Source organism: Oryzias latipes, chromosome 2 (assembly GCF_053564925.1).
Source record: "Oryzias latipes strain Hd-rR chromosome 2, Olatipes_Hd-rR_3.1".
Lineage (NCBI taxonomy): Eukaryota > Metazoa > Chordata > Actinopteri > Beloniformes > Adrianichthyidae > Oryzias > Oryzias latipes.
Genome location: NC_136238.1, coordinates 1871961 through 1897787, shown reverse-complemented (window position 1 = coordinate 1897787; position 25827 = coordinate 1871961). Strand labels below are relative to the sequence as shown.

The window sequence follows — 25827 nt, the reverse complement described above, 5'->3', positions numbered from 1 at the left end:
CACGTGTTTGACGTCGTTGTGCCACTTGGTGTTGTCTCAACGGTTCACGTGTTTGACGTTGTTATGCCACTTGCTGTCGTCTCAACGGTTCACGTGTTTGACGTTGTTGTTCACTTGGCGCCGTCTCAACGGTTCACGTGTTTGACGTTGTTGTTCACTTGGCGCCGTCTCAACGGTTCACGTGTTTGACGTTGTTGTTCACTTGGCGCCGTCTCAACGGTTCACGTGTTTGACGTTGTTGTGCCACTTGGTGTCGTCTCAACGGTTCACGTGTTTGACGTCGTTGTTCACTTGGCGCCGTCTCAACGGTTCACGTGTTTGACGTTGTTGTTCACTTGGCGCCGTCTCAACGGTTCACGTGTTTGACGTCGTTGTGCCACTTGGTGTTGTCTCAACGGTTCACGTGTTTGACGTTGTTATGCCACTTGGTGTCGTCTCAACGGTTCACGTGTTTGACGTCGTTGTTCACTTGCCGCCGTCTCAACGGTTCACGTGTTTGACGTTGTTGTTCACTTGGCGCCGTCTCAACGGTTCACGTGTTTGACGTTGTTGTTCACTTGGCGCCGTCTCAACGGTTCACGTGTTTGACGTTGTTGTTCACTTGGCGCCGTCTCAACGGTTCACGTGTTTGACGTTGTTGTTCACTTGGCGCCGTCTCAACGGTTCACGTGTTTGACGTTGTTATGCCACTTGGTGTCGTCTCAACGGTTCACGTGTTTGACGTCGTTGTTCACTTGCCGCCGTCTCAACGGTTCACGTGTTTGACGTTGTTGTTCACTTGGTGTCGTCTCAACGGTTCACGTGTTTGACGTCGTTGTGCCACTTGGTGTCGTCTCAACGGTTCACGTGTTTGACGTTGTTGTTCACTTGGCGCCGTCTCAACGGTTCACGTGTTTGACGTTGTTGTTCACTTGGCGCCGTCTCAACGGTTCACGTGTTTGACGTTGTTGTTCACTTGGCGCCGTCTCAACGGTTCACGTGTTTGACGTTGTTGTGCCACTTGGTGTCGTCTCAACGGTTCACGTGTTTGACGTCGTTGTTCACTTGGCGCCGTCTCAACGGTTCACGTGTTTGACGTCGTTGTGCCACTTGGTGTTGTCTCAACGGTTCACGTGTTTGACGTTGTTATGCCACTTGGTGTCGTCTCAACGGTTCACGTGTTTGACGTCGTTGTTCACTTGGCGCCGTCTCAACGGTTCACGTGTTTGACGTTGTTGTTCACTTGGCGCCGTCTCAACGGTTCACGTGTTTGACGTTGTTGTTCACTTGGCGCCGTCTCAACGGTTCACGTGTTTGACGTTGTTGTTCACTTGGCGCCGTCTCAACGGTTCACGTGTTTGACGTTGTTGTTCACTTGGCGCCGTCTCAACGGTTCACGTGTTTGACATTGTTGTGCCACTTGGTGTCGTCTCAACGGTTCACGTGTTTGACGTCGTTGTTCACTTGGCGCCGTCTCAACGGTTCACGTGTTTGACGTCGTTGTGCCACTTGGTGTTGTCTCAACGGTTCACGTGTTTGACGTTGTTATGCCACTTGGTGTCGTCTCAACGGTTCACGTGTTTGACGTCGTTGTTCACTTGGCGCCGTCTCAACGGTTCACGTGTTTGACGTTGTTGTTCACTTGGCGCCGTCTCAACGGTTCACGTGTTTGACGTCGTTGTTCACTTGGCGCCGTCTCAACGGTTCACGTGTTTGACGTCGTTGTGCCACTTGGTGTTGTCTCAACGGTTCACGTGTTTGACGTTGTTGTGCCACTTGGTGTTGTCTCAACGGTTCACGTGTTTGACGTTGTTATGCCACTTGGTGTCGTCTCAACGGTTCACGTGTTTGACGTCGTTGTGCCACTTGGTGTTGTCTCAACGGTTCACGTGTTTGACGTTGTTGTGCCACTTGGCGCCGTCTCAACGGTTCACGTGTTTGACGTCGTTGTTCACTTGGTGCCGTCTCAACGGTTCACGTGTTTGACGTCGTTGTGCCACTTGGTGTTGTCTCAACGGTTCACGTGTTTGACGTTGTTGTGCCACTTGGTGTTGTCTCAACGGTTCACGTGTTTGACGTCGTTGTTCACTTGGCGCCGTCTCAACGGTTCACGTGTTTGACGTTGTTGTTCACTTGGCGCCGTCTCAACGGTTCACGTGTTTGACGTTGTTGTGCCACTTGGTGTCGTCTCAACGGTTGACGTGTTTGACGTCGTTGTTCACTTGGTGCCGTCTCAACGGTTCACGTGTTTGACGTTGTTATGCCACTTGGTGTCGTCTCAACGGTTCACGTGTTTGACGTCGTTGTTCACTTGGCGCCGTCTCAACGGTTCACGTGTTTGACGTTGTTCACTTGGCGCCGTCTCAACGGTTCACGTGTTTGACGTCGTTGTGCCACTTGCTGTCGTCTCAACGGTTCACGTGTTTGACGTTGTTGTTCACTTGGCGCCGTCTCAACGGTTCACGTGTTTGACGTTGTTGTTCACTTGGCGCCGTCTCAACGGTTCACGTGTTTGACGTTGTTGTTCACTTGGCGCCGTCTCAACGGTTCACGTGTTTGACGTTGTTGTTCACTTGGCGCCGTCTCAACGGTTCACGTGTTTGACGTTGTTGTGCCACTTGGTGTCGTCTCAACGGTTCACGTGTTTGACGTCGTTGTTCACTTGGCGCCGTCTCAACGGTTCACGTGTTTGACGTCGTTGTGCCACTTGGTGTTGTCTCAACGGTTCACGTGTTTGACGTTGTTATGCCACTTGGTGTCGTCTCAACGGTTCACGTGTTTGACGTCGTTGTTCACTTGGCGCCGTCTCAACGGTTCACGTGTTTGACGTTGTTGTTCACTTGGCGCCGTCTCAACGGTTCACGTGTTTGACGTCGTTGTTCACTTGGCGCCGTCTCAACGGTTCACGTGTTTGACGTCGTTGTGCCACTTGGTGTTGTCTCAACGGTTCACGTGTTTGACGTTGTTGTGCCACTTGGTGTTGTCTCAACGGTTCACGTGTTTGACGTTGTTATGCCACTTGGTGTCGTCTCAACGGTTCACGTGTTTGACGTCGTTGTGCCACTTGGTGTTGTCTCAACGGTTCACGTGTTTGACGTTGTTGTGCCACTTGGCGCCGTCTCAACGGTTCACGTGTTTGACGTCGTTGTTCACTTGGTGCCGTCTCAACGGTTCACGTGTTTGACGTCGTTGTGCCACTTGGTGTTGTCTCAACGGTTCACGTGTTTGACGTTGTTGTGCCACTTGGTGTTGTCTCAACGGTTCACGTGTTTGACGTCGTTGTTCACTTGGCGCCGTCTCAACGGTTCACGTGTTTGACGTTGTTGTTCACTTGGCGCCGTCTCAACGGTTCACGTGTTTGACGTTGTTGTGCCACTTGGTGTCGTCTCAACGGTTGACGTGTTTGACGTCGTTGTTCACTTGGTGCCGTCTCAACGGTTCACGTGTTTGACGTTGTTATGCCACTTGGTGTCGTCTCAACGGTTCACGTGTTTGACGTCGTTGTTCACTTGGCGCCGTCTCAACGGTTCACGTGTTTGACGTTGTTCACTTGGCGCCGTCTCAACGGTTCACGTGTTTGACGTCGTTGTGCCACTTGCTGTCGTCTCAACGGTTCACGTGTTTGACGTTGTTGTTCACTTGGCGCCGTCTCAACGGTTCACGTGTTTGACGTTGTTGTTCACTTGGCGCCGTCTCAACGGTTCACGTGTTTGACGTTGTTGTTCACTTGGCGCCGTCTCAACGGTTCACGTGTTTGACGTTGTTGTGCCACTTGGTGTCGTCTCAACGGTTCACGTGTTTGACGTCGTTGTTCACTTGGCGCCGTCTCAACGGTTCACGTGTTTGACGTCGTTGTGCCACTTGGTGTTGTCTCAACGGTTCACGTGTTTGACGTTGTTATGCCACTTGGTGTCGTCTCAACGGTTCACGTGTTTGACGTCGTTGTTCACTTGGCGCCGTCTCAACGGTTCACGTGTTTGACGTTGTTGTGCCACTTGGTGTCGTCTCAACGGTTCACGTGTTTGACGATGTTGGCCTGATCTTCATCAGTCTTGTCAGACGTGTTTGTGTTTTTGTGTGTGTGTGTTTGTGTTTGTGTACATGTGTGTGTGTGTGTGTGTGGTCTCTGTTGCTCTGATTCAGACACAGAAGATGTGAGGACCTGAGAAAAACGTCTTCTCCTGACTCGGGTGAAGTTCTCTCTGCAGAGCCATCAGGTTCTGACGTCTTCATCAGCAGATGTTCCAAGTCTTCCTTGTATCTTCATCAGCAGACGTTCCTTCAGCTGCTCTTTCCATCCTCTTCCTCCTCCTTTCGCTTCCACGTGAGGCAGCACGTGTTGGGTCCACGGTCCCAGAGTCCAGAAGGTTCAGATTTCCGTCAGTGCTCCCCCTCCTCTTCTTCGTGACTCCTCTGTTCTTCATGGCTTTGGCTCTTTCATGTGTGAGGGCAGCGTGGTTTTCCCATCATGCTCTGCTGCTTTACATTTCCTGGGAATATTTGACCCAACCCCCCCCCCCCCCCCAACACCCCATAGTGATCCCCACAAGCTTCAGCATGCTGCACTCATCAATGGAGCTCCCCACAGCCAATTACAGCTCCTCTCTTCCCTTCTGCCCCGCCCACACTCAAGATGCTGCCCCGCCCACATCCAGACTCAGATCAATATCAGCGCGGTGACGGTTTGACATGTGTTCGCAGTTACACAATTATTCAATTTCTCCGGCCTCACGTTGTCAACACGTGTCAGCGTACAAAACACCAGAACACAACGAGGGGGGGCGAGCGGGGGCACAAGGGCTGAGGGGGGTTTCTGACAGAAATGGCGTTTGATTCAATAAAGGCGGGAAAAGATCACAACACACACCTGCACACAAACACAACACTAACAACCCAACACTGACAAAACAACATTAAGAAAACAACACACTCTTAACATTGACAAAACTACACTAACACAACACACAAGGTCAATAAAAACAATTAACCTGGCAAACGTAAAGATGACAACAACAACACAAACGCACAACAAAAACATTCAGAATAGAAAGAACAAGATTTAAAAAAGAAAAACTAAGTTCACAAACCAACATCACCATCAGGTGATGAACAACACACAGAGGTGAACACAACATCAACGCACAACTGTTAAAGAGAATCAACACTAAGACCGGATCAACAGACAAACATCTGCAAGCAAACACAAAACAACACACAGAGGAGACATGAACGGCCCGAAGGACTCTGGATTTTTGTTTCTTTTTAGAAAAACACATTTGAGTCAAACATGAGATTGTGGTAACTTTGTGTTGTTGTTGCCTCCAGCTGGGACAGCAGGTCAAAGAAATCCTGTCCAAGATGCAGGGAGGACGGAGGGGCAGGTCTGGGGGCGGGTCCACGGCCAAAGCCACACCCACCACCCACGGCCTATAGATGGTGACGAGTCTGCGGCGCCCCCCACCACAGCAGGGACGCCCCTCTGCCAAAGTAGTTCTGGGATCTTCTAAGGGGCCTCTCAGTCCCGCTCAGGCTGTTTCATCTTCATCATCTTCATCCCTGCAGGCTGAAGCTGTGCGGTCATGGCGGTCCTTCTGCTGCTCGCTGCAACGTTCCTGCTCAGCTGCATCGATGCTCAGAGCGTCCGAGGCAAGTGCAGGGAGCATCTGTGGGGGGCTTTGGGGGTCATGGGGGTCGAGGTGCAGAAAGGTGGTGTGAAGGAGGTTCGGGGGGGGGGGGTCCAAATCAAGGAGGGTTTGGAGGGTTTGAACGAGCAGCAGGACAGAAAATGTTCTGGTGACTCTTTCTCCCAGAACAGAACAAACGGAGTTCATGATGTGAAGGAACGTCTGCAGAACACGTTCCAACGTTCTCCTCATCAGAGCTGGTTCCTCCTCAGGATCTGCAGCTGAAACCTGAAGCTTGCAGCTCTTCATTCCTCCAAACTGCTCCTGCCTCCATCCTCCAGCTCCAACTGCAGCTGCTGCTCCTCTGCCTCCCTCCCAGAAGGCATTTGGCTGAAGTTGCATTAGGCTGGACGCTACGGCACAGCTCATTTGACTCTAGATGACACGGTCCTGCAGTGTTTTAACAGTAAAAGAAGCGTGTTTATTGATGGGTTAGGTATGGTGTGTGTTCAACACCTGCTAAGGCTTGGACGTCTCAATGACGGCTTACCTAAAGGATTTGGCTCCCAGTCCTGAACTGGGTTCTCTTGGCCTTCAGACAGGTGTGGGCGGGGCTTATTCCTAACAGGATCTGTGCTTTTTCCACATCACTGACCAAAGTTATGTAAGAAGGTAATGGCCTTTCCTGGAAGGAGGAACAATACAACGGTCTGATAGGAGAAGAAGCAGCAGATTACCAAACAAAACCCAGATGATCTAAGCATGACCCTAACCTCAAACCACACGCCACTGCTGGACGCCGCGTCTGTCACGTGAATGTCATGTAGCTGTTAGAACCCAGGAGTGATGAAATATCCTCTATTTCCAGGTTGCAGCGTTAAGTTAAGCTAAAGAGCTACAGGTGCAGTCTAAATATAAAGGTCATAGGTCATTGTAACACATGTATTACGGTAATGACTGACTTAATCTGAATGTTATCAACAGAAGAAACAGCAAAGATCTAGAGATTGACTGTAAATGGAAACAACCATTCAGACCAGCAGCATCCAGGACAAACCAGTTTGGTCCAGAATTATGTAAACGTCACAAACATCATTTTTATGGTGTGAACAGGACAATGAATGAATATTGTGAATATTACTCTGTTTTCTAATACCAGTGTTTCTACAACACTTCCCCTCCCCTACCCCTCCAGTTGTAGGGGTATTTGGTAGGACAGGGGTGTCTGACATTGTTTTTAAGGGAAGGGCGACGCGACTTTAAGTTCTGTAACCCTCTGCTACGTGGAACCCTCAACGCGAGGGTTCCACGCAGCAGAGTGTCCTGTCTGAATGTAACTCTACTTTTAGACAATAGATGTGTGAATGTAACTCTACTTTTAGACAATAAATGTGTGAATGTAACTCTACTTTTAGACAATAGATGTGTGAATGTAACTCTACTTTTAGACAATAGATGTGTGAATGTAACTCTACTTTTAAGACAATAGATGTGTGAATGTAACTCTACTTTTAGACAATAGATGTGTGGATGTAACTCTACTTTTAGACAATAGATGTGTGAATGTAACTCTACTTTTAGACCATAGATGTGTGAATGTAACTCTACTTTTAGACAATAGATGTGTGAATGTAACTCTACTTTTAAACCATAGATGTGTGAATGTAACTCTACTTTTAGACAATAGATGTGTGAATGTAACTCTACTTTTAGACAATAGATGTGTGAATGTAACTCTACTTTTAGACAATAGATGTGTGAATGTAACTCTACTTTTAGACAATAGATGTGTGAATGTAACTCTACTTTTAGACAATAGATGTGTGAATGTAACTCTACTTTTAGACAATAGATCTGTGAATGTAACTCTACTTTTAGACAATAGATCTGTGAATGTAACTATACTTTAAGACAATAGATGTGTGAATGTAACTTTACTTTTAGACAATAGATCTGTGAATGTAACTCTACTTTTAGACAATAGATGTGTGAATGTAACTCTACTTTTAGACAATAGATCTGTGAATATAACTACTTTTAGACCATAGATGTGTGAATGTAACTCTACTTTTAGACCATAGATGTGTGAATGTAACTCTACTTTTAGACAATAGATGTGTGAATGTAACTCTACTTTTAGACAATAGATGTGTGAATGTAACTCTACTTTTAGACCATAGATGTGTGAATGTAACTCTACTTTTAGACAATAGATGTGTGAATGTAACTCTACTTTAAGACAATAGATGTGTGAATGTAACTCTACTTTTAGACAATAGATGTGTGAATGTAACTCTACTTTTAGACAATAGATGTGTGAATGTAACTCTACTTTTAGACAATAGATGTGTGAATGTAACTCTACTTTTAGACAATAGATGTGTGAATGTAACTCTACTTTTAGACAATAGATGTGTGAATGTAACTCTACTTTTAGACAATAGATCTGTGAATGTAACTCTACTTTTAGAAAATAGATGTGTGAATGTAACTCTACTTTTAGACAATAGATCTGTGAATGTAACTATACTTTAAGACAATAGATGTGTGAATGTAACTCTACTTTTAGACAATAGATCTGTGAATGTAACTCTACTTTAAGACAATAGATGTGTGAATGTAACTCTACTTTTAGACAATAGATGTGTGAATGTAACTCTACTTTTAGACAATAGATGTGTGAATGTAACTCTACTTTTAGACAATAGATGTGTGAATGTAACTCTACTTTTAGACAATAGATGTGTGAATGTAACTCTACTTTTAGACAATAGATGTGTGAATGTAACTCTACTTTTAGACAATAGATCTGTGAATGTAACTCTACTTTTAGAAAATAGATGTGTGAATGTAACTCTACTTTTAGACAATAGATCTGTGAATGTAACTATACTTTAAGACAATAGATGTGTGAATGTAACTCTACTTTTAGACAATAGATCTGTGAATGTAACTCTACTTTTAGACAATAGATCTGTGAATGTAACTATACTTTAAGACAATAGATGTGTGAATGTAACTCTACTTTTAGACAATAGATCTGTGAATGTAACTCTACTTTTAGACAATAGATCTGTGAATGTAACTATACTTTTAGACAATAGATCTGTGAATATAACTACTTTTAGACCATAGATGTGTGAATGTAACTCTACTTTTAGACAATAGATGTGTGAATGTAACTCTACTTTTAGACCATAGATGTGTGAATGTAACTCTACTTTTAGACCATAGATGAGTGAATATAACTCTACTTTTAGACCATAGATGTGTGAATGTAACTCTACTTTTAGACAATAGATGTGTGAATGTAATTCTACTTTTAGACAATAGATCTGAGAATGTAACTCTACTTTTAGACCATAGATGTGTGAATGTAACTCTACTTTTAGACAATAGATGTGTGAATGTAACTCTACTTTTAGACAATAGATGTGTGAATGTAACTCTACTTTTAGACAATAGATGTGTGAATATAACTCTACTTTTAGACAATAGATCTGTGAATATAACTCTACTTTAAGACAATAGATGTGTGAATGTAACTCTACTTTTAGACAATAGATGTGTGAATGTAACTCTACTTTTAGACAATAGATCTGTGAATGTAACTCTACTTTTAAGACAATAGATCTGTGAATGTAACTCTACTTTTAGACAATAGATGTGTGGATGTAACTCTACTTTTAGACAATAGATGTGTGAATGTAACTCTACTTTTAGACAATAGATCTGTGAATGTAACTCTACTTTTAAAGAATAGATGTGTGAATGTAACTCTACTTTTAGACAATAGATGTGTGAATGTAACTGTACTTTAAGATACTAGATGTGTGAATGTAACTCTACTTTTAGACAATAGATGTGTGAATGTAACTCTACTTTTAGACAATAGATCTGTGAATGTAACTCTACTTTTAAGACAATAGATCTGTGAATGTAACTCTACTTTTAGACAATAGATGTGTGGATGTAACTCTACTTTTAGACAATAGATGTGTAAATGTAACTCTACTTTTAGACAATAGATGTGTGAATGTAACTCTACTTTTAAAGAATAGATGTGTGAATGTAACTCTACTTTTAGACAATAGATGTGTGAATGTAACTGTACTTTAAGGAACTAGATGTGTGAATGTAACTCTACTTTTAGATACTAAATGTGTGAATGTAACTCTACTTTTAGACAATAGATGTGTGAATGTAACTCTACTTTTAGACAATAGATGTGTGAATGTAACTCTACTTTTAGACCATAGATGTGTGAATGTAACTCTACTTTTAGACCATAGATGTGTGAATGTAACTCTACTTTTAGACCATAGATGTGTGAATGTAACTCTACTTTTAGAGAATATATGTGTGAATGTGACTCTACTTTTAGACAATATATGTGTGAATGTAACTCTACTTTTAGACAATAGATGTGTGAATGTAACTCTACTTTTAGACAATATATGTGTGAATGTAACTCTACTTTTAGACAATAGATGTGTGAATGTAACTGTACTTTAAGATACTAGATGTGTGAATGTAACTCTACTTTTAGATACTAAATGTGTGAATGTAACTCTACTTTTAGACAATAGATGTGTAAATGTAACTCTACTTTTAGACAATAGATGTGTGAATGTAACTCTACTTTTAAAGAATAAATGTGTGAATGTAACTTTACTTTTAGACAATAGATGTGTGAATGTAACTGTACTTTAAGATACTAGATGTGTAAATGTAACTCTACTTTTAGACAATACATCTGTGAATGTAACTCTACTTTTAGACGATAGGTCTGTGAATATAACTCTACTTTTAGACCATAGATGTGTGAATGTAACTCTACTTTTAGACAATAGATGTGTGAATGTAACTGTACTTTAAGATACTAGATGTATGAATGTAACTCTACTTTTAGATACTAAATGTGTGAATGTAACTCTACTTTTAGACAATAGATGTGTAAATGTAACTCTACTTTTAGACAATAGATGTGTGAATGTAACTCTACTTTTAAAGAATAGATGTGTGAATGTAACTCTACTTTTAGACAATAGATGTGTGAATGTAACTGTACTTTAAGATACTAGATGTGTGAATGTAACTCTACTTTTAGATACTAAATGTGTGAATGTAACTCTACTTTTAGACAATAGATGTGTGAATGTAACTCTACTTTTAGACAATAGATGTGTGAATGTAACTCTACTTTAAAAGAATAGATGTGTGAATGTAACTCTACTTTTAGACCATAGATGTGTGAATGTAACTCTACTTTTAGACCATAGATGTGTGAATATAACTCTACTTTTAGAGAATATATGTGTGAATATAACTCTACTTTTAGAGAATATATGTGTGAATGTGACTCTACTTTTAGACAATATATGTGTGAATGTAACTCTACTTTTAGACAATAGATCTGTGAATGTAACTCTACTTTTAGACCATAGATGTGTGAATATAACTCTACTTTTAGAGAATATATGTGTGAATATAACTCTACTTTTAGAGAATATATGTGTGAATGTGACTCTACTTTTAGACAATATATGTGTGAATGTAACTCTACTTTTAGACAATAGATCTGTGAATATAACTCTACTTTTAGACAATAGATGTGTGAATGTAAATCTAATTTTAGACAATAGATGTGTGAATGTAACTCTACTTTTAGACAATAGATGTGTGAATGTAACTCTACTTTTAAAGAATAGATGTGGGAATGTAACTCTACTTTTAGACCATAGATGTGTGAATGTAACTCTACTTTTAGACAATAGATGTGTGAATGTAACTCTACTTTTAGACGATAGATGTGTGAATGTAACTCTACTTTCAGAACAGCGACTCATGACTCCAAACCCCAGTTCCGTGTTAGAGGCCCACTGTTCTCCCTGATGGAGCAGTTCTGGATCAGGTCCAGGTTCTACCTCTTTGAAGCTCCCTTTTGCTGTTTCCGTTTATCAAACATGAAAGGGGCGTGGCCTCAGGTGCGACAGGCATCAGAGACGCTGCAGTGACACCAGTGTGCTGGTTAAAGGTGATTTTCAGAAGTGCAGTGTAGGTCCTGATGGTTGAAGAACATGTTCCTCTTTTACTCTGAAAAGTTCTTAAAACGTACCTTTTAAACGTATTTTTTTAAAATCTTTGTTCATTTTTCTTTTCCTGTCATTTCTAATGTTTCTGCAATGTTTCCTCTTTTCTATTTATTTTTAATCTTTCCAGTTTAAATCCCTTAACAAATAATTCTTGTTTTGAGCTAAAATGTCCCTGAAATCCTGTCCTCTGACTGATGAAAGATACTTTTGTCTGTAGCTCGCCATCAGAACATGAAGGTCCGGATCAACGCCACCGGTGACACCATCGTCATGAAGTTTGTGCGTCCCAGCGCTCCGGTGAAGCTGGAAGGTTACATCCTGGGATACGGAAGCAGGATGTTCTCCAGACAGTTCATCCAGCTGCCCGAGAATGGACAGACCTACGAGACGGAGATAGGTGAGAGCCGCACTCTGACTCCTCCTTCAGGGTCCCTGTGGGCGGGGCACCGTGACCCGGGTCAAACCATGTGGGTGTGCTCGTCCTCCTCGTCATCTTCAGCGTTTGAAGAACCAGCAGCTGTCCTCCAAACGTTTCCTCCTCGGAATCAAAGTGGATCCTGGTGAGACAGGCAGAACGTGAGAATCTGTGGAACAACAGAGCTTCACCAAAACAACAGGAGGTTCTGATCCGCTTCATGAAAACAGGCTAGGATCTGAGAACGTCCAGGGGGTTCTGGTTCTTGTCAGCCGACCTGCTGGACATCCTGAGATGTTTGCAGAAGGTTTTCTGATGGGAGCCAGCAGAGGCGTTTAAGTGCTGTGGGAAAAATCCGACGTTTCCATCTTCCTGCTGCTTTACGTTCAGATGAACCTGGTCGTTCTGGTTTCAGCAGAAACCTCAGACCGTCTTCTGACCCGGGCCGGTTCCTTCTGAGGTCAGGTTTCTGACAGAGTTTGAGCTTCATCATCAGAGGAAGACGATGCAGCGCTGAGAGCTTCCTCTGATGATCAGGAACTCTAACCAGGGGGCGGGGCCAACTCACTGATGGTTTGGTGGGACGCTTCATCATCATCATCATCACAGCTAAGGAGCTGCTGGGACTTGGGGTTGGCATTGGTTCTGAGCAGAACATCAGAACCTTTCTGCTTCTACTGACTACTACTGAGATGGAGGAACTTGAAGGTTCCAAAATCTCTGGTCTTACTCCTCAGATCTGGAACCGGTTCCTGACCTCTGTTTGGGTTCTGTTTCAGACGCAGAACCGAAGTACCTGGTGGCGGTCCAGCCAGTCCAGGCCAACGACGTGAAGAAAACCTGCACAGGTGAGTCCACGGCTTCAGGCCCGGTCGGCGGTGCTGCAGCCGCTGACAGGAAGTGTGGTGTTCCTGCAGGTAAGGTGGACCTGGAGAAGATGCTGCACCTCGTCATCACCTCCGTCAGCCCCACGGCGGTGCTGCTGTCCTGGGGGAACCACCTGAAGACCCCCTACGAAGGGGACATCCGGAGGGAGTGCCTGGAGGACGGGTGATTCTGCTTTTCTGGTTCCCTTCTTCAGAGGTGGGGGGCTGGACGCACCCCTGAAGCAGGAACAGGTTGAACTCACCTGTGTGATGCATTCGTCTCCAGCTGCTCGTAAATCTGAGTTTGACGAGTATTTAAGGGGATTTACAAAACCCCATCAGGACCACGATTTACGGCCCCTGAACGTTTTTCCTTCCTCGGAGCTGGAAGGCTCGTCGGAAAGCCTGACCCCCGCCACACCGCGCGTCTCAGCGGTTAACCTCCACTCTGTTCAGTGTTTGCCTGCTGGATTCCTCTAAAAAACACCCCAAGAACCGACCTGAGCCAAAGGAACATGGCTGAGAAGCAGTTTCCACGCTGAGCTCATCGGCAGCTGGAGGGAAACCGGCGTTTGTCATCTGCTCGTTAGGAGCTGGAACCCCGCCCACCAGACCGCCAGACTCCAGCCTGAAGAGGAAACACCTTCAGAAACGACAGAAAAGCAACAAAAAGAGAGTAGAAGGGTTTATTCAGACCAGCTGCAGAACAGAGCAGAACCTCCAGTGATAGAACACCGTCTGTCCAACCGAATACATCAAAAGAAAGAAAAGAACGGGGTCTTTGCAGAAATCTGAAATGAAACTTCTTGAAAAGTTTGTCACCCTGAGAAGGTTCCAGTTCTATCAAGTGTCCCGTGTTCTCCGTCAGGTTCTACACCGTCCGCCACAGGGAGAGGAACCGGGAGTGGATCTACCAGACGTGTCCCACCAGCGACATGGTCATCGACAAACTGAAGCCCAACACGCCGTACGAGTTTGGCGTCCGTTCCAACACGGATGGGAAAGCCGGTTTGTGGAGCAAGCCGCTGTTCCACAGCACCAGCATGGGCAGTAAGGAGTCCGATTCCTCCTTTGGATTTCCTTCTTCCTCTTTCCTCCTTCCTCCTGCAGAAGCTCTCATCTTCCTCCTGCTTTTTCTTTCAGATAAAAATGTCAAGAAACCCGTGAAGATGCGGATGTCTCCTAGAAAGCCGATGGTGAGCGACTCCCGTAAGACGACTGTTCACTGACACGACGTTTGACCCGATGTGCATGTAAATTGAGATGACTTTTGACCTGGTGTCCTTGTCCTCAACCTGAAACATCTGGGGGATAAAATAAATGGAGACTTTTATTTTCAAAAATTTTAACTTTATATTTTAAAGTTTTTAATTGAAGGATTTTACTTTGAAAAAAAAACAGGAAGGAGATTTCTTCACACTCAGCATCAAGTTAACTGATAAAAGAAAAATGGAAACTTTCTTTCCACATAGTTTCATCTTCATGTGATCTACTCTGTTTTTTGTTTCTGCAGAAAGCGGATTCCTTCTTCCCGCCGCGGCTCGGTAAGACCGTTCTCCTGTGGGGGAGATGTTCCAGTTCAGCAAAAACGATCAAACGTGTGTGTGGACCTGAGAACGTCCTCAGATCTGACACGTTAGCAGACGTTTGCAGACCTAAACTAACATTAGCAGAATTTTGGAGACGCTAACAGATGTTTGCAGACGCTAACAGATGTCTGCAGATGTTTGCAGACGCTAACAGATGTCTGCAGATGTTTGCAGACGTTAACAGATGTCTGCAGACGTTAACAGATGTCTGCAGATGTTTGCAGACGTTAACAGATATCTGCAGATGTTTGCAGATGTTAACAGATGTCTGCAGATGTTTGCAGACTTTAACAGATGTCTGCAGATGTTTGCAGACTTTAACAGATGTCTGCAGACGTTAACAGATGTCTGCAGATGTTTGCAGACTTTAACAGATGTCTGCAGATGTTTGCAGACTTTAACAGATGTCTGCAGACGTTAACAGATGTCTGCAGATGTTTGCAGACTTTAACAGATGTCTGCAGACGTTAACAGATGTCTGCAGATGTTTGCAGACGTTAACAGATGTCTGCAGATGTTTGCAGATGTTAACAGATGTCTGCAGATGTTTTAAGACGTTAATAGATGTTTGCAGACGCTAACAGATGTCTGCAGATGTTTGCAGACGTTAACAGATGTCTGCAAACGTTAACAGATGTCTTCAGATGTTTGCAGACGTTAACAAATGTCTGCAGATGTTTGCAGATGTTAACAGATGTCTGCAAATGTTTGCAGACGTTAACAGATGTCTGCAGATGTTTGCAGACGCTAACAGATGTCTGCAGATGTTTGCAGACGCTAACAGATGTCTGCAGATGTTTTCAGACGTTAACAGATGTCTGCAGACGTTAACAGATGTCTGCAGATGTTTGCAGACGCTAACAGATGTCTGCAGATGTTTTTAGACGCTAACAGATGTTTGCAGACGCTAACAGATGTCTGCAGATGTTTTCAGATTTTAACAGATGTTTGCAGACGTTAACAGATGTCCGCAGATGTTTGCAGACGTTAACAGATGTCTGCAGACGTTAACAGATGTCTGCAGATGTTTGCAGACGCTAACAGATGTCTGCAGATGTTTGCAGACGTTAACAGATGTCTGCAGATGTTTGCAGATGCTAACAGATGTCTGCAGATGTTTGCAGACGCTAAGACATGTCTGCAGATGTTTGCAGACGCTAACAGATGTCTGCAGATGTTTGCAGACGCTAACAGATGTCTGCAGATGTTTGCAGATGTTAACAGATGTCTGCAGATATTTACAGATGTCTGCAGAGGCCTGCAGGCTTTGGTAGAAGCTTGTAGACGTGTGGATGTTTGCTGATGAAGAGGGAGACTTGCATACATGTGCATACATGTGCATACATGTGCAGATGTGTGTGAAGGTCTACACAGACACAGACACCAAGAACAGCTGCTCTGCAGGTCCCTCCAGGAACTCCTTGTTGTTTTTGCTGATAACTAACCTGTGTAAATAAGATCAAGCGGTTTCTGTCTTATCTTCTTGTTTTTGGCTGGTTCTGTCACAGAACGTCTCTCTGATAACGGCGACCTTTGTTGCAGCTTTGCATAACGCTACGAGGCCTCGCCCCCCCTCTGCCGTCGGCGTCCACAGCTTTCCCGGATCGCAGGGCTCCTTCGGTAATCCTCTTTGTTCCTTCCTCTGCTGTGTGTGGTTTGTTCCTCTCAAGGCCACAGGAGCTTTAGCCGGACGGCGGGAGCCTCCTGATGGGAACCAGAGCTCCGTCCCGTCTGGGAAGAACCCTCGGGAACATTTGGGGCTTTGTTGGTGCCGCCTGAGTCTGCTGTTTTCTGTTCTTCCTCTCATCTGCTTCCTCCTTTTTCAAAAAGTAGCTGCCCCCCCCCCCCCCCACACACACACACACAACCACACACACGCTGGAAACAGCCCCCCCTCCCAGCACCGCTCAGTTCAACCCCCTCCCTGAACGTCCTGGTAACAGGATATTTGCTCACTTTCAGCCATTCCAGGATGAACCTTTTCTGAATTAGAATGGTGGTCTCAGGTTTATTCTTCCATCCATCCACAGCAGTGTTCTGAAACCCAAACAAACAGAACCAGTTCCACCTGGGTCGTTACAGCTGAAAGAGATGACCAGTCTGGGGAGGGAGTCACTGGCTCCCCAACCCCCAGCTGAGATCAAAGGACTCTCAACGACCTGAAACCATGAGGCTAAGTTGACAAAACCATCCAGTTTCAGACCAGATCTTCCTCAGGAGCTCCTCTTCCTCCCTCTGTCCTCAGACTGCATGACTGACTGCATGTGGGCCGGCTCAGATCGGATCGGGGTCTGGGGTCTTGTGTGTTTGAAGAGCTGAGTCCAGGACCCATGAGGGTCTGAGAGTCCCGGGCCTCATGCCGCCTCTGTCCTCTCTGCTTCCAACACAGGCAGCAGGGTCAGAAACGACGGCGCCCGGCGGGCCCAGCATCCTCCCTCCCTCTCTAAATTCCTGCCGACCTCCACCCCTTCTGCCAACATCACTGCCTCCCCCCACGCTAACCTGCCCCCCAGGAACGGCTCATCTCCTAACCGGACCACCACAGCGCCCTCTGGTGTCTCCGCGACGCCTCCTAACGCTGCGGGTAATTTCCTCCTGTGACTGGTTTCTGTCTGCAGACTCTGCCCCCCCCCCCAAAGACCAGGATGTGGAGCTTCTCCTGAGCTGAACTGTGTCTCCTTTCTGCTTGACCTTTTCCTCCCGCACAGCCGTCCACAGGTCACGGGGGGACTGGTCCCTGCTGAGGCCCGCTCTGGCCAATGAAAGGGCCAAAGCTAACACCTGGGGTAATTCTGACCTCTGACCTCTGACCTCCGCCTTGCTATCAGATCTGGCTGGGTTTGTCTGAACTGCCTGATGTGCAGGTCTGGCTGCTGCAGGAGCTTCCTCATCCAGGGTCTGCATGCAGCTTACAATCTTCCAGTCAGGACATACGGCTGCGGCTGCGACTGCGACTGCGGCTGCGGCCTCAGTGACTGCTCTGTGAAGATTGTAGCTTCATCTTCATCCCGTCTGCATTCATTCCATCACTCAAACTCATCAGTGGTCCATCACTAACAGCTGCTGCCGGCTGGCTGATCTGCAGTGTGGATAACCAGAACCTCAGTCTGTAACGCAGACCTTTTTCATCTCCTAGGTCACAGAAACCTGTCGCTGCCCCCGCAGCCCCACGGCCCGCCACCTCCCACAGAGGCCGGATCCTCCAGCCCAGCGTCCAGAAACCACCTCTATCCATTGTCTAACGGCCTTAGAGCACCCCAAGCTTTTCCTAGATCCAGTAACTCCTCCCCGACGACAGGGAGGCTTGGGGGTAAATGTCCTGCAGCCCCTCCTCTGAAACGCTACGTTCACATGTGACGCGGGTTTTGGCGGTGCAGATCTGCGGCTCCTCGATAGCAGCGCATGTTCCTACAGCTGGAAAATGTCGTAGCTGTAAATCTGGTGGATCTTTTTCTTTCTCAGCTCTATTCCCATACATGAAAGACTCCAGCTAGACACAAATATTCATTTCTGCTTCATTTTCAGACGGTCGGTACTTCTGAGTTTTGAAAGGGACGCCATCCAGCGTCACCAAACCAGAGTCCCTGATTGGTCAAAGTTCAAATGGTTTTACTGTTAAAATGTGTCTTCAATTTTGGACACGAAACCAAAAACGAACATAAAAACGTACATAGCGACCCGTGAGCCAAGAGTTTTGAACGCAAAAATCCAGAACACGTGTTCACGCGTGCTGACACGCTTTGACACGCTTTCACACATGTTCACGTGGACTGGAACACGCGTTGCTGTGAACGTAGCGTTAGCTGTTGTGCAGACCTTCTCCCTCATTTGGTCCAGATCTGAGAGTTGAACAGGGGTTGCTATGGTTACGATGATGCTAGTCTGCCTTCAGCAGTCACATGGGTGTCTAATGAAGGACCTCTAAAGGGTTGGTTGACGGTCTCTTCCTCGTCTTAACGCTGGTTTTCTCCCTGCAGTAAATGGACACCGGCGCCGGGGCTTTTCGGCGCCCAAACTAGCCATATGGCACCGACACCGACAGGGTAAAAGGAGCTTTTGTTCCGTCCGTGTCGTCTTTAACCCCGGTCACTTCCTGGGGTTTCTCATCCATCATCATCATCATCATTCATCCATCTTTTCGTTAATCCATCCGTCTGTCCATCATCCATCTGTCCGTCCTTCGTTCTTCAGCTGAGTTTTAGCAGGTTCTGGCAGAGTTCTGCCAACAACCTGGTGTGTAGATGTTCTGAGACGGTTACATAAGTCCAGCCTGTCTGCTCAATGTGCTCACCGCCTCTCTGTCTGGTTTGAGTTTGTTTCCATCTTTGGGGGCGTCTGGAATGACAAACATCCTCCGCCGCTGATGTAATGTTTGGTTTCCTTCTAATCACCATCTTTAAGCTCCGCCCATCCTTTGATAACCTCCACTTCCTGTCTGAAATCATCTCCAACCTTTTTGAGACGGTTTCAGTGAGCCAACAGGTCCGGTTCTGGACGCTCACGAGGACTCAAACCACACTGGGGTTCTGAGAAACACCATCCCACAGGGCTTTCCGGTTCTCCAGAGGTTCTGGAGGACGCGCTCTCTGTTCTGCCTCACAAAGACACGTTCCCTCTCAGCAAAAAGGCCTCCAGTTGTGGAAAAAGTTAGACCACTTCCAACGTTTCAAGGTCAAACCAGAGAACCGGTTCTTCTTCCACTGAAGAATAATGAGAAGAGCAGAACCCAGAGAGGAGGGGCCGTCTGTTCTGTAGTCTCAGATATGATCCAGACGTTCCATAGGAACGTTTCAGCGGGACAAAGTGTTCCTGAAAAACAATACTTTAGTTAACGTTAAATCGATGTTTGCTGTTGGGTCACTGTCAGTGTTTTCCAGAACTGCACCAAAGTTCTGAGCTTGTCCTCTGTAAACGTGTTCTTAGTCTGCAGTTGGAAGAAAAGACGTCGCTATAAAGTCCCCGATTGAGCGTTTTGCTTAGAGGGCCCAGAAAACGGACTTGTTGAAATGCGAAAGCCCGAATCGTGTTTTCACGAAGACTTTTCCCTTGGAGATGAAATGTGGGTTCCAGAGTCCGCCGGGACCGTAGTCCAACAAGAAAATGTCTCCAGCTGCAGTCAGGAGCTCTTTCAGGTTCCTCACCCATGTGGTGGTTCTGCCCCAGCCCTCCCACAGGGCAGAGGCGGGGTACGGGTCAGCAGCCCATCGCAGAACCACACACCTCCACTCAATAGGAGGATCAGAACCATGAACCTCCTACCACCACACCCAGAATCTCCTGAAGGACAGAACAGAAGTTCCTGGAGAAGCTGTGGTTCTGCAGCTTGTTGGTGTGGGAGAACAAAATAACATGTGTTACCCCCCCCCCCCCCCCCCCCCGGTCTCAGTTATCGAAGTTAAAGCCGTGAAATGTGGTTTGGGGTGCTGACCACATTGTTGGAATGTTCTGCGGTTCTGTGTTTGGATCAACTCCTTGATTGTGAGGAATGTTGGCTGGAAGTGACATAATGGGGGGGGGGGGGGGGGGGGGGGTAATTGGTTGCAGGTTTTCCCTCCATGTGAAGGTCCGGGTTTGGGGGGGCTCTGCTCAGTTGTTTGTCATGAGGAGAAAAGCTCCGGTTCTCATGGTGGCTCTCTGTTCCAGGATCTTCTCCTCACCCGGTCATCAACACCAGAACTAACAAGGTGGCCAAACCTGGAGGAACCGGTAAGGTCTCAGCAGGGTTCCACGTCTTCCCGTCCTTCTGAAGACTGTTAAGTTCCACAAAGTCACCTTTTATTTTCCAGACAAGGAGAACATCTTCCAGCTTTCTGACAAGCTCCACATCTTGCACCCCAAAGTCCCGGCGGTGACGACCAAGCCCACCAAGAAGGACTGGCGGCAGAGCTCAACCGCCACGCCCACAAGCACAGGTACAACCTTCCACTTTGAAACCAGAACCAAACCCAACAGAACCCAAAAAAGGAACCAGGCATGTGGGGCCTTTTGTTTTTAGAGGAACAGAAGAGTTCCTCCTCATCACTAGAACTCCACAGGCTGCAGGGTCAAAGGTCAGAAAGGTTCTTGCTGCCACACCCCACCTGAAAAATCTTTAGGGGCAAGAACCCAAAGCAACTCATGAAGGATGTTTTCCCTGAAGTTCTCCAGCTGGACCTTTTCTTCTGTCTCTAAGCTCCGCCTTAACAGCCTCAAAGAACAGGGTGAAGCAGACACCAACAGGTTCTTCATCTTTCTGCTTCAGCTCCAAAACAGGAAACGTGGGAGGAGTCTGATCTCTTCAAGTCTGAGCCCGCCTCAGACCTGGACGCCATGGGGAAGAAACGCTACGTAGGTATGAACGGATGCACCAGAGTCTGTTCCAGGTTTGTTCTCATGTTCTCTGACGCCGCTGGCTGTCTGGCTTCACCCGCAGCTCCTCACGTTGTCTACCAGACTGGTAAGAAGCCGGAGGAACCCTGCTCCATCACCACCTCCCTCAGCTACTTCCCTGAAGAGGATCGTGGCGAGGCCAACGTGACGTCTCCTCCCAGGAACGCTCCTTCCAACCTGACGGTGGTGACGGTGGAGGGATGTCCGTCCTTCGTCATCCTGGACTGGCAGAAAACAGACAACGACACCACAGGTACAGATCTCTGAGCTCCACCCACCTACACCTTGACACACCACTGTACCTACACCCGCTCTACCTACACCCGCTCTACCTACACCTGCTGTACCTACAGCTTCTGTATCTACAGCCTCTGTACCTACACCCGCTCTACCTACACCTGCTCTACCTACACCTGCTGTACCTACAGCCTCTGTACCTACACCCGCTCTACCTACACCTGCTCTACCTACACCTGCTGTACCTACAGCCTCTGTATCTACACCTGCTGTACCTACAGCCTCTGTACCTACACCCGCTCTACCTACACCTGCTCTACCTACACCTGCTGTACCTACACCTGCTGTACCTACAGCCTCTGTACCTACACCTGCTCTACCTACACCTGCTGTACCTACAGCCTCTGTATCTACACCTGCTGTACCTACAGCCTCTGTACCTACACCTGCTCTACCGACACCTGCTGTACCTACACCTGCTGTACCTTCCACTGATGTACCTACACCTGATGTACCCACAGCTGATGTTCCTACACCTGCTGTACCTACACTTCCTAGAAGTAGCTCTTGGACTCTTGCCATGTTTCTCCATCTCTCTCAGTCGCATATTTTCTCTTCTATTTTAAAAGCTTTTAATTTTGTTGTAACAAACCCTGATGGGAAAATATTTGATTACTGTTTTAACAATGAGAGCAGAGCAGTTCCAGCAAGTCAGCTTCCTCTGCTGATTTCTGCTTCTTCCACCCCCGTTCACAGAGTACGAAGTAATTTCCACCTCCAAAGGTCCTGATGGAGAACAGGTTTCTGTCCTGACCACCAACCAGACCCACACTCCTGTGGAGAATCTCAAACCTGACAGCACGTAAGTGGATTATGTTTCATATATATGATTCTCTTATCCAATACATCTGCCCCTAGTGGGTCAGTACTAGGGGCAGATCTAGAACCCTTGGTGGTGGTGGGGTGTTTTGACATTATTGCCATCAAGCAGGAGATGTCTTCTCAGTGCTCCACCCGCCAATTTGAACTGCACCTTAGACATTTAGGGCCTCTTGGTGGGATGGTGTATGGAGATCACTTTGAGAAACAAGAAGATGTCCTCTCAGTGTTCTCTCCCCAACCTCCCGCAGGGTGGGCGGGTGGTTGCCTGGAGCATGGGGCGGGTCTCCCCTGGGGGGCCCTGGCTTGTGCCTGGGGTTGTGGAGGGTGTATGCCCGGAAGTCCCGGGTGGTGGTGGGATTTCAGAACCTTTTATTGACCATAGGTCTTCATTCCTAAGCCTTAAGTCTTTATTCTAACGCTGTAGGTCTTTTTATAAGGTAGTTCAGCACTATAGAAGGACAAGCTTAACATTCCTTTTTCAGCAGCTCTCGATCTCAAATTTCAAATTCTGTAGAACCTATTTTAGCAGTTGTAGATCTTCTATCAGCTGTAGGTTCTTTTATAAAAGCTTTTGGTTCCTTTATAGCTGTGGTACACCTTGAAGGTTCAGATGTTCCTTGGCGTACCTCCGTTCCTCTGGTTCTGTCCCTCTCCTCCACCCTAATGAATCCAAACCTTCTTCTTTCAGATATGAGTTTAAGGTGAAGCCCAAGAATGAGCTGGGTGCAGGTCCTCCGAGTGAACCCGTGTCCTTCAGCACAGAGTCGGGTCAGAACCATCTCACAGTCAAACCGTCATCAGTCCAGAAACTGACAGTCATCTTCACTTTGGAAGATGTTTAGAGTTCCTCTCATCCACTGATGCTTTGATCTGGCTTCAGATGAGCAGCAGTGACTGAGTGGAACCGATGGATCAGCAGACATGCAATGTTCCTAAAACTGTCATGACGCTAATGGGTTGTCTTCATGTTCTCTCTGCAGCGGACCCCCGTGTCAGCGAGAACGTTTCAGGTGAGCAGGTTTCTGATCTGTAGCTTAGAGGAACTGAGCAGTCCAGTCTGAAGTTGCAGCTCCTGTTTCAGGAAAAGACGCCATCTGGACTCAGTTTCCCTTCAAGACCGACTCTTACTCCGACTGCCACGGAAAGCAGTACATCAAGAGAACCTGGTACCGCAAGTTTGTTGGAGTCCAGCTGTGCAACTCCCTCAGGTACAAGATCTACCTGAGTGACTCCCTGAATGGTGAGTGTGAACGTTTGGTCCTGGTTCTGGATGCAGGTTCTGGACCTCATCTGGTTCCTTTCATTTCAGGGAAGTTCTACAACATTGGAGATCTGAGCGGTTTCAGTGAAGATCACTGCCAGTTCGTGGACTCCTTCCTGGATGGACGGACCGGCCGGCAGCTCAGAGCGGATCTGCTCCCCCCCAGACCCGGTAAGCTCTGAGTCCAGCCCCCTTCTGTGGAGGTCCCTGTTTGAGGGGGGTCTTGGTCTCTGTCACCAGATGTTGCTCTGAAGCTCATCCTCTGTGTTCTAGGGTTCTTCAGGGCTCTCCGGCAGGAACCGGTCCACTTTGGACAGATTGGTGGACATTCCCACATCAGCTACGTGTCCTGGTATGAGTGTGGAACCCCCATCCCTGGTAAATGGTAGTCTTGGAGAGAATCGTGAAGAACCCTCACCTGGGCTGGGACGCCAGCTGGGGGCCAAAGGCCAGTGGAGCCCCTGCAGTACCCAGAGCTGTAAAAAATGTACAGGACTTCCTGGGGGGGCTGTAAGCAGAGAGCATCTTCAGACTATAGCAGCGCCTGATCTTTGTACTCATGGGGGTCAGAGCGGGGGGGGGGGGGGGGGTGGGGGGGGGGGGTGGGCTCCTCAGACTCATTCTAGATTCACTTTGTGGTTCCGTCATGGGGAGCTGGTTCCCTGGAGGAATCTTTCCATAACTCGTGAGTTGTTATTTATCAGACACTCTTTGGTTCTTCAGAGTGAGGAACATCAGCAGCTTCAGCCTGTTCTAGGTGGATTAGGTTCCTCAAAGGTTCTACCAAACCATCCAGCATGTTTCTGCAGCTGAACCTCTGGGAGGAGAAGGCGGCGGTGTTCCTGCAGAGAACATCTAAGTTCTCAATGAAAGTGCAGGAATGGAGTTGAACCTCAGTTTGTTTTGGTCTCATGAACCTGCAGGTCATCATGAGGATTTACTGTAGAAACCAGGAACATTCAGAGACGGGAACCATCAAACTTCCAGGATGTTCCCGAGCTTCAGCTCGGCTCTTTGGTCCTTTGTTCACCTCCTTCAGTCCTCCCACGTTCGTCAGACCTTCAGTGGAACAAACCTGCCGGTTCCTCTCGTACGTCTATTTGGATCAGACCTGGCTTGGTTCTGTCTGTTTCCCGTCCTGCTGGTCTGTGGTGGGATGCTGTTCTCCACACTCACTCGCAGAACCCAGAAGGTCTTCCACAGTCAGACTGACAGCAGGACAATCTTCTGACGTCTTTAACGTCTGTTTTCGTGTATTCTGGATTCCATAATAAAGTTCTGGTTTCTTTTTTTGTCTCTCTTTGCCTCCATGTGGCTCAAATGTTCAACATGCAAACTGATTTGTGGTTCTGCTATCGACAATCGAAGAACTTTCCCCTCCATGCTTGACGTTTTCCTGAACTAAATCTGGTTTTCCAGCGAGCAAGAGCCAGAAAGATGGAAATGAACCAAAAACGAGCAGTGGAGGCCCCCCAGGAGTGGCCTAACCACCATCACAGACAGAGACGGGCTGCCAGCTCGGTTCTGTTCACATTAAAATGGAGCCAGAATAAAGCAAGGAAACTCATCTTTGGTTCTGATCAACCTGTGATAAGAAAAACCTAGTTGTTCAAAGATGAATCCATCCGTCCATTTATCTGGCTATCACAGGTTTTCCTCTTTTCATCATAGGTAAACCTCAACTAAGTGAGACCAAAAGATCCAGAAAAGAGGGAGATTCTCAGTGGTCTTGTATGTCTTCCATGTTCAAATAATTGATTTCTTCACACCAAGCTGCTCACCAGATTCAGTCTTCCAGCCTGGTGCAGGTCAGCAGTCTGGTTTCTGGTGTGGACAGGTGTCTTTCTATAGATGACCAGTGCAAACAGGTGACAGTAATACAGGTAACCAGTGGAGGACAGAGGATCCTCTACAGCAGAGGTTACAGGTCTGGGAGAGACAGAAACCTTTGTTTGTAGATGAACAAATATTTATTTTCCACCAGAATGTACACATAGTCCATCAAAGTCTGGCTCCTCCTGTGCCGGTCCCCAGCCCGGAAAAAATACAGGGTGGGGCTGTGTGACTCTGTGAAAGCTGATTGGCTGTGGCGACCGCTAAAAGGGGTTATACTGAAAGGTGAACAACAGCAGAGAAACGTTATCATGAAATAATCCTAAAACTGTTCTAATGTGAGGATCTGGTTTGGACTTTTGGTGACCTTCCTGTGGTTCTGGTCCGGTTCTGTTTTCAGTCTCACCAGGTTCAGGTTGATGATCCTCCACAGCTGTTTTCATTTGAGTTGATGATCTCTGGTTTTGCAGGTCATCAGTAGCTCTTCTGTTTTACTTTCTGCTCTGCTGCATTCTAGGTTCTACACCTCTCATTCCTGATGTTTAGAGAGTGAAGGAGGTGACAAACTATGGGATGTGGAAACGCCAAAGTGTTGGTGTGCAGCACTAAACTCTGAAACAGGATCAGCTCGGAGCTCAAACAGTGTTCAGAAATCGCTCCATCCTAACACAGCAGGG

General features: G+C 46.7%; 1 protein-coding gene across 5 annotated transcripts; it reads left to right on the top strand.

Moving 5' to 3' along the window:
- Positions 1 to 5429: 5429 nt before the first annotated feature.
- On the top strand, positions 5430 to 24606 carry LOC101165863 (target of Nesh-SH3). Of its 5 annotated transcripts, XM_023949424.2 has the most exons (22): positions 5430 to 5625; positions 11916 to 12095; positions 12893 to 12961; positions 13031 to 13163; positions 13848 to 14029; positions 14123 to 14175; positions 14493 to 14523; positions 16111 to 16188; positions 16958 to 17152; positions 17277 to 17354; positions 17705 to 17878; positions 18546 to 18611; positions 20212 to 20274; positions 20355 to 20480; positions 20810 to 20899; positions 20981 to 21190; positions 21931 to 22036; positions 22745 to 22824; positions 23037 to 23066; positions 23138 to 23296; positions 23366 to 23488; positions 23591 to 24606. In XM_023949424.2, exons 1-22 carry the CDS (start codon positions 5559 to 5561, stop codon positions 23704 to 23706), a joined length of 2409 nt encoding a protein of 802 aa, XP_023805192.1. In that variant the 5' UTR covers positions 5430 to 5558; the 3' UTR covers positions 23707 to 24606. The 5 variants fall into 5 exon arrangements, with proteins under 5 accessions (XP_023805192.1, XP_023805195.1, XP_023805193.1 ...); XM_023949427.2 differs by lacking the exon at positions 17277 to 17354; XM_023949425.2 differs by lacking the exon at positions 18546 to 18611.
- The last annotated feature ends 1221 nt before the right edge of the window (positions 24607 to 25827 follow it).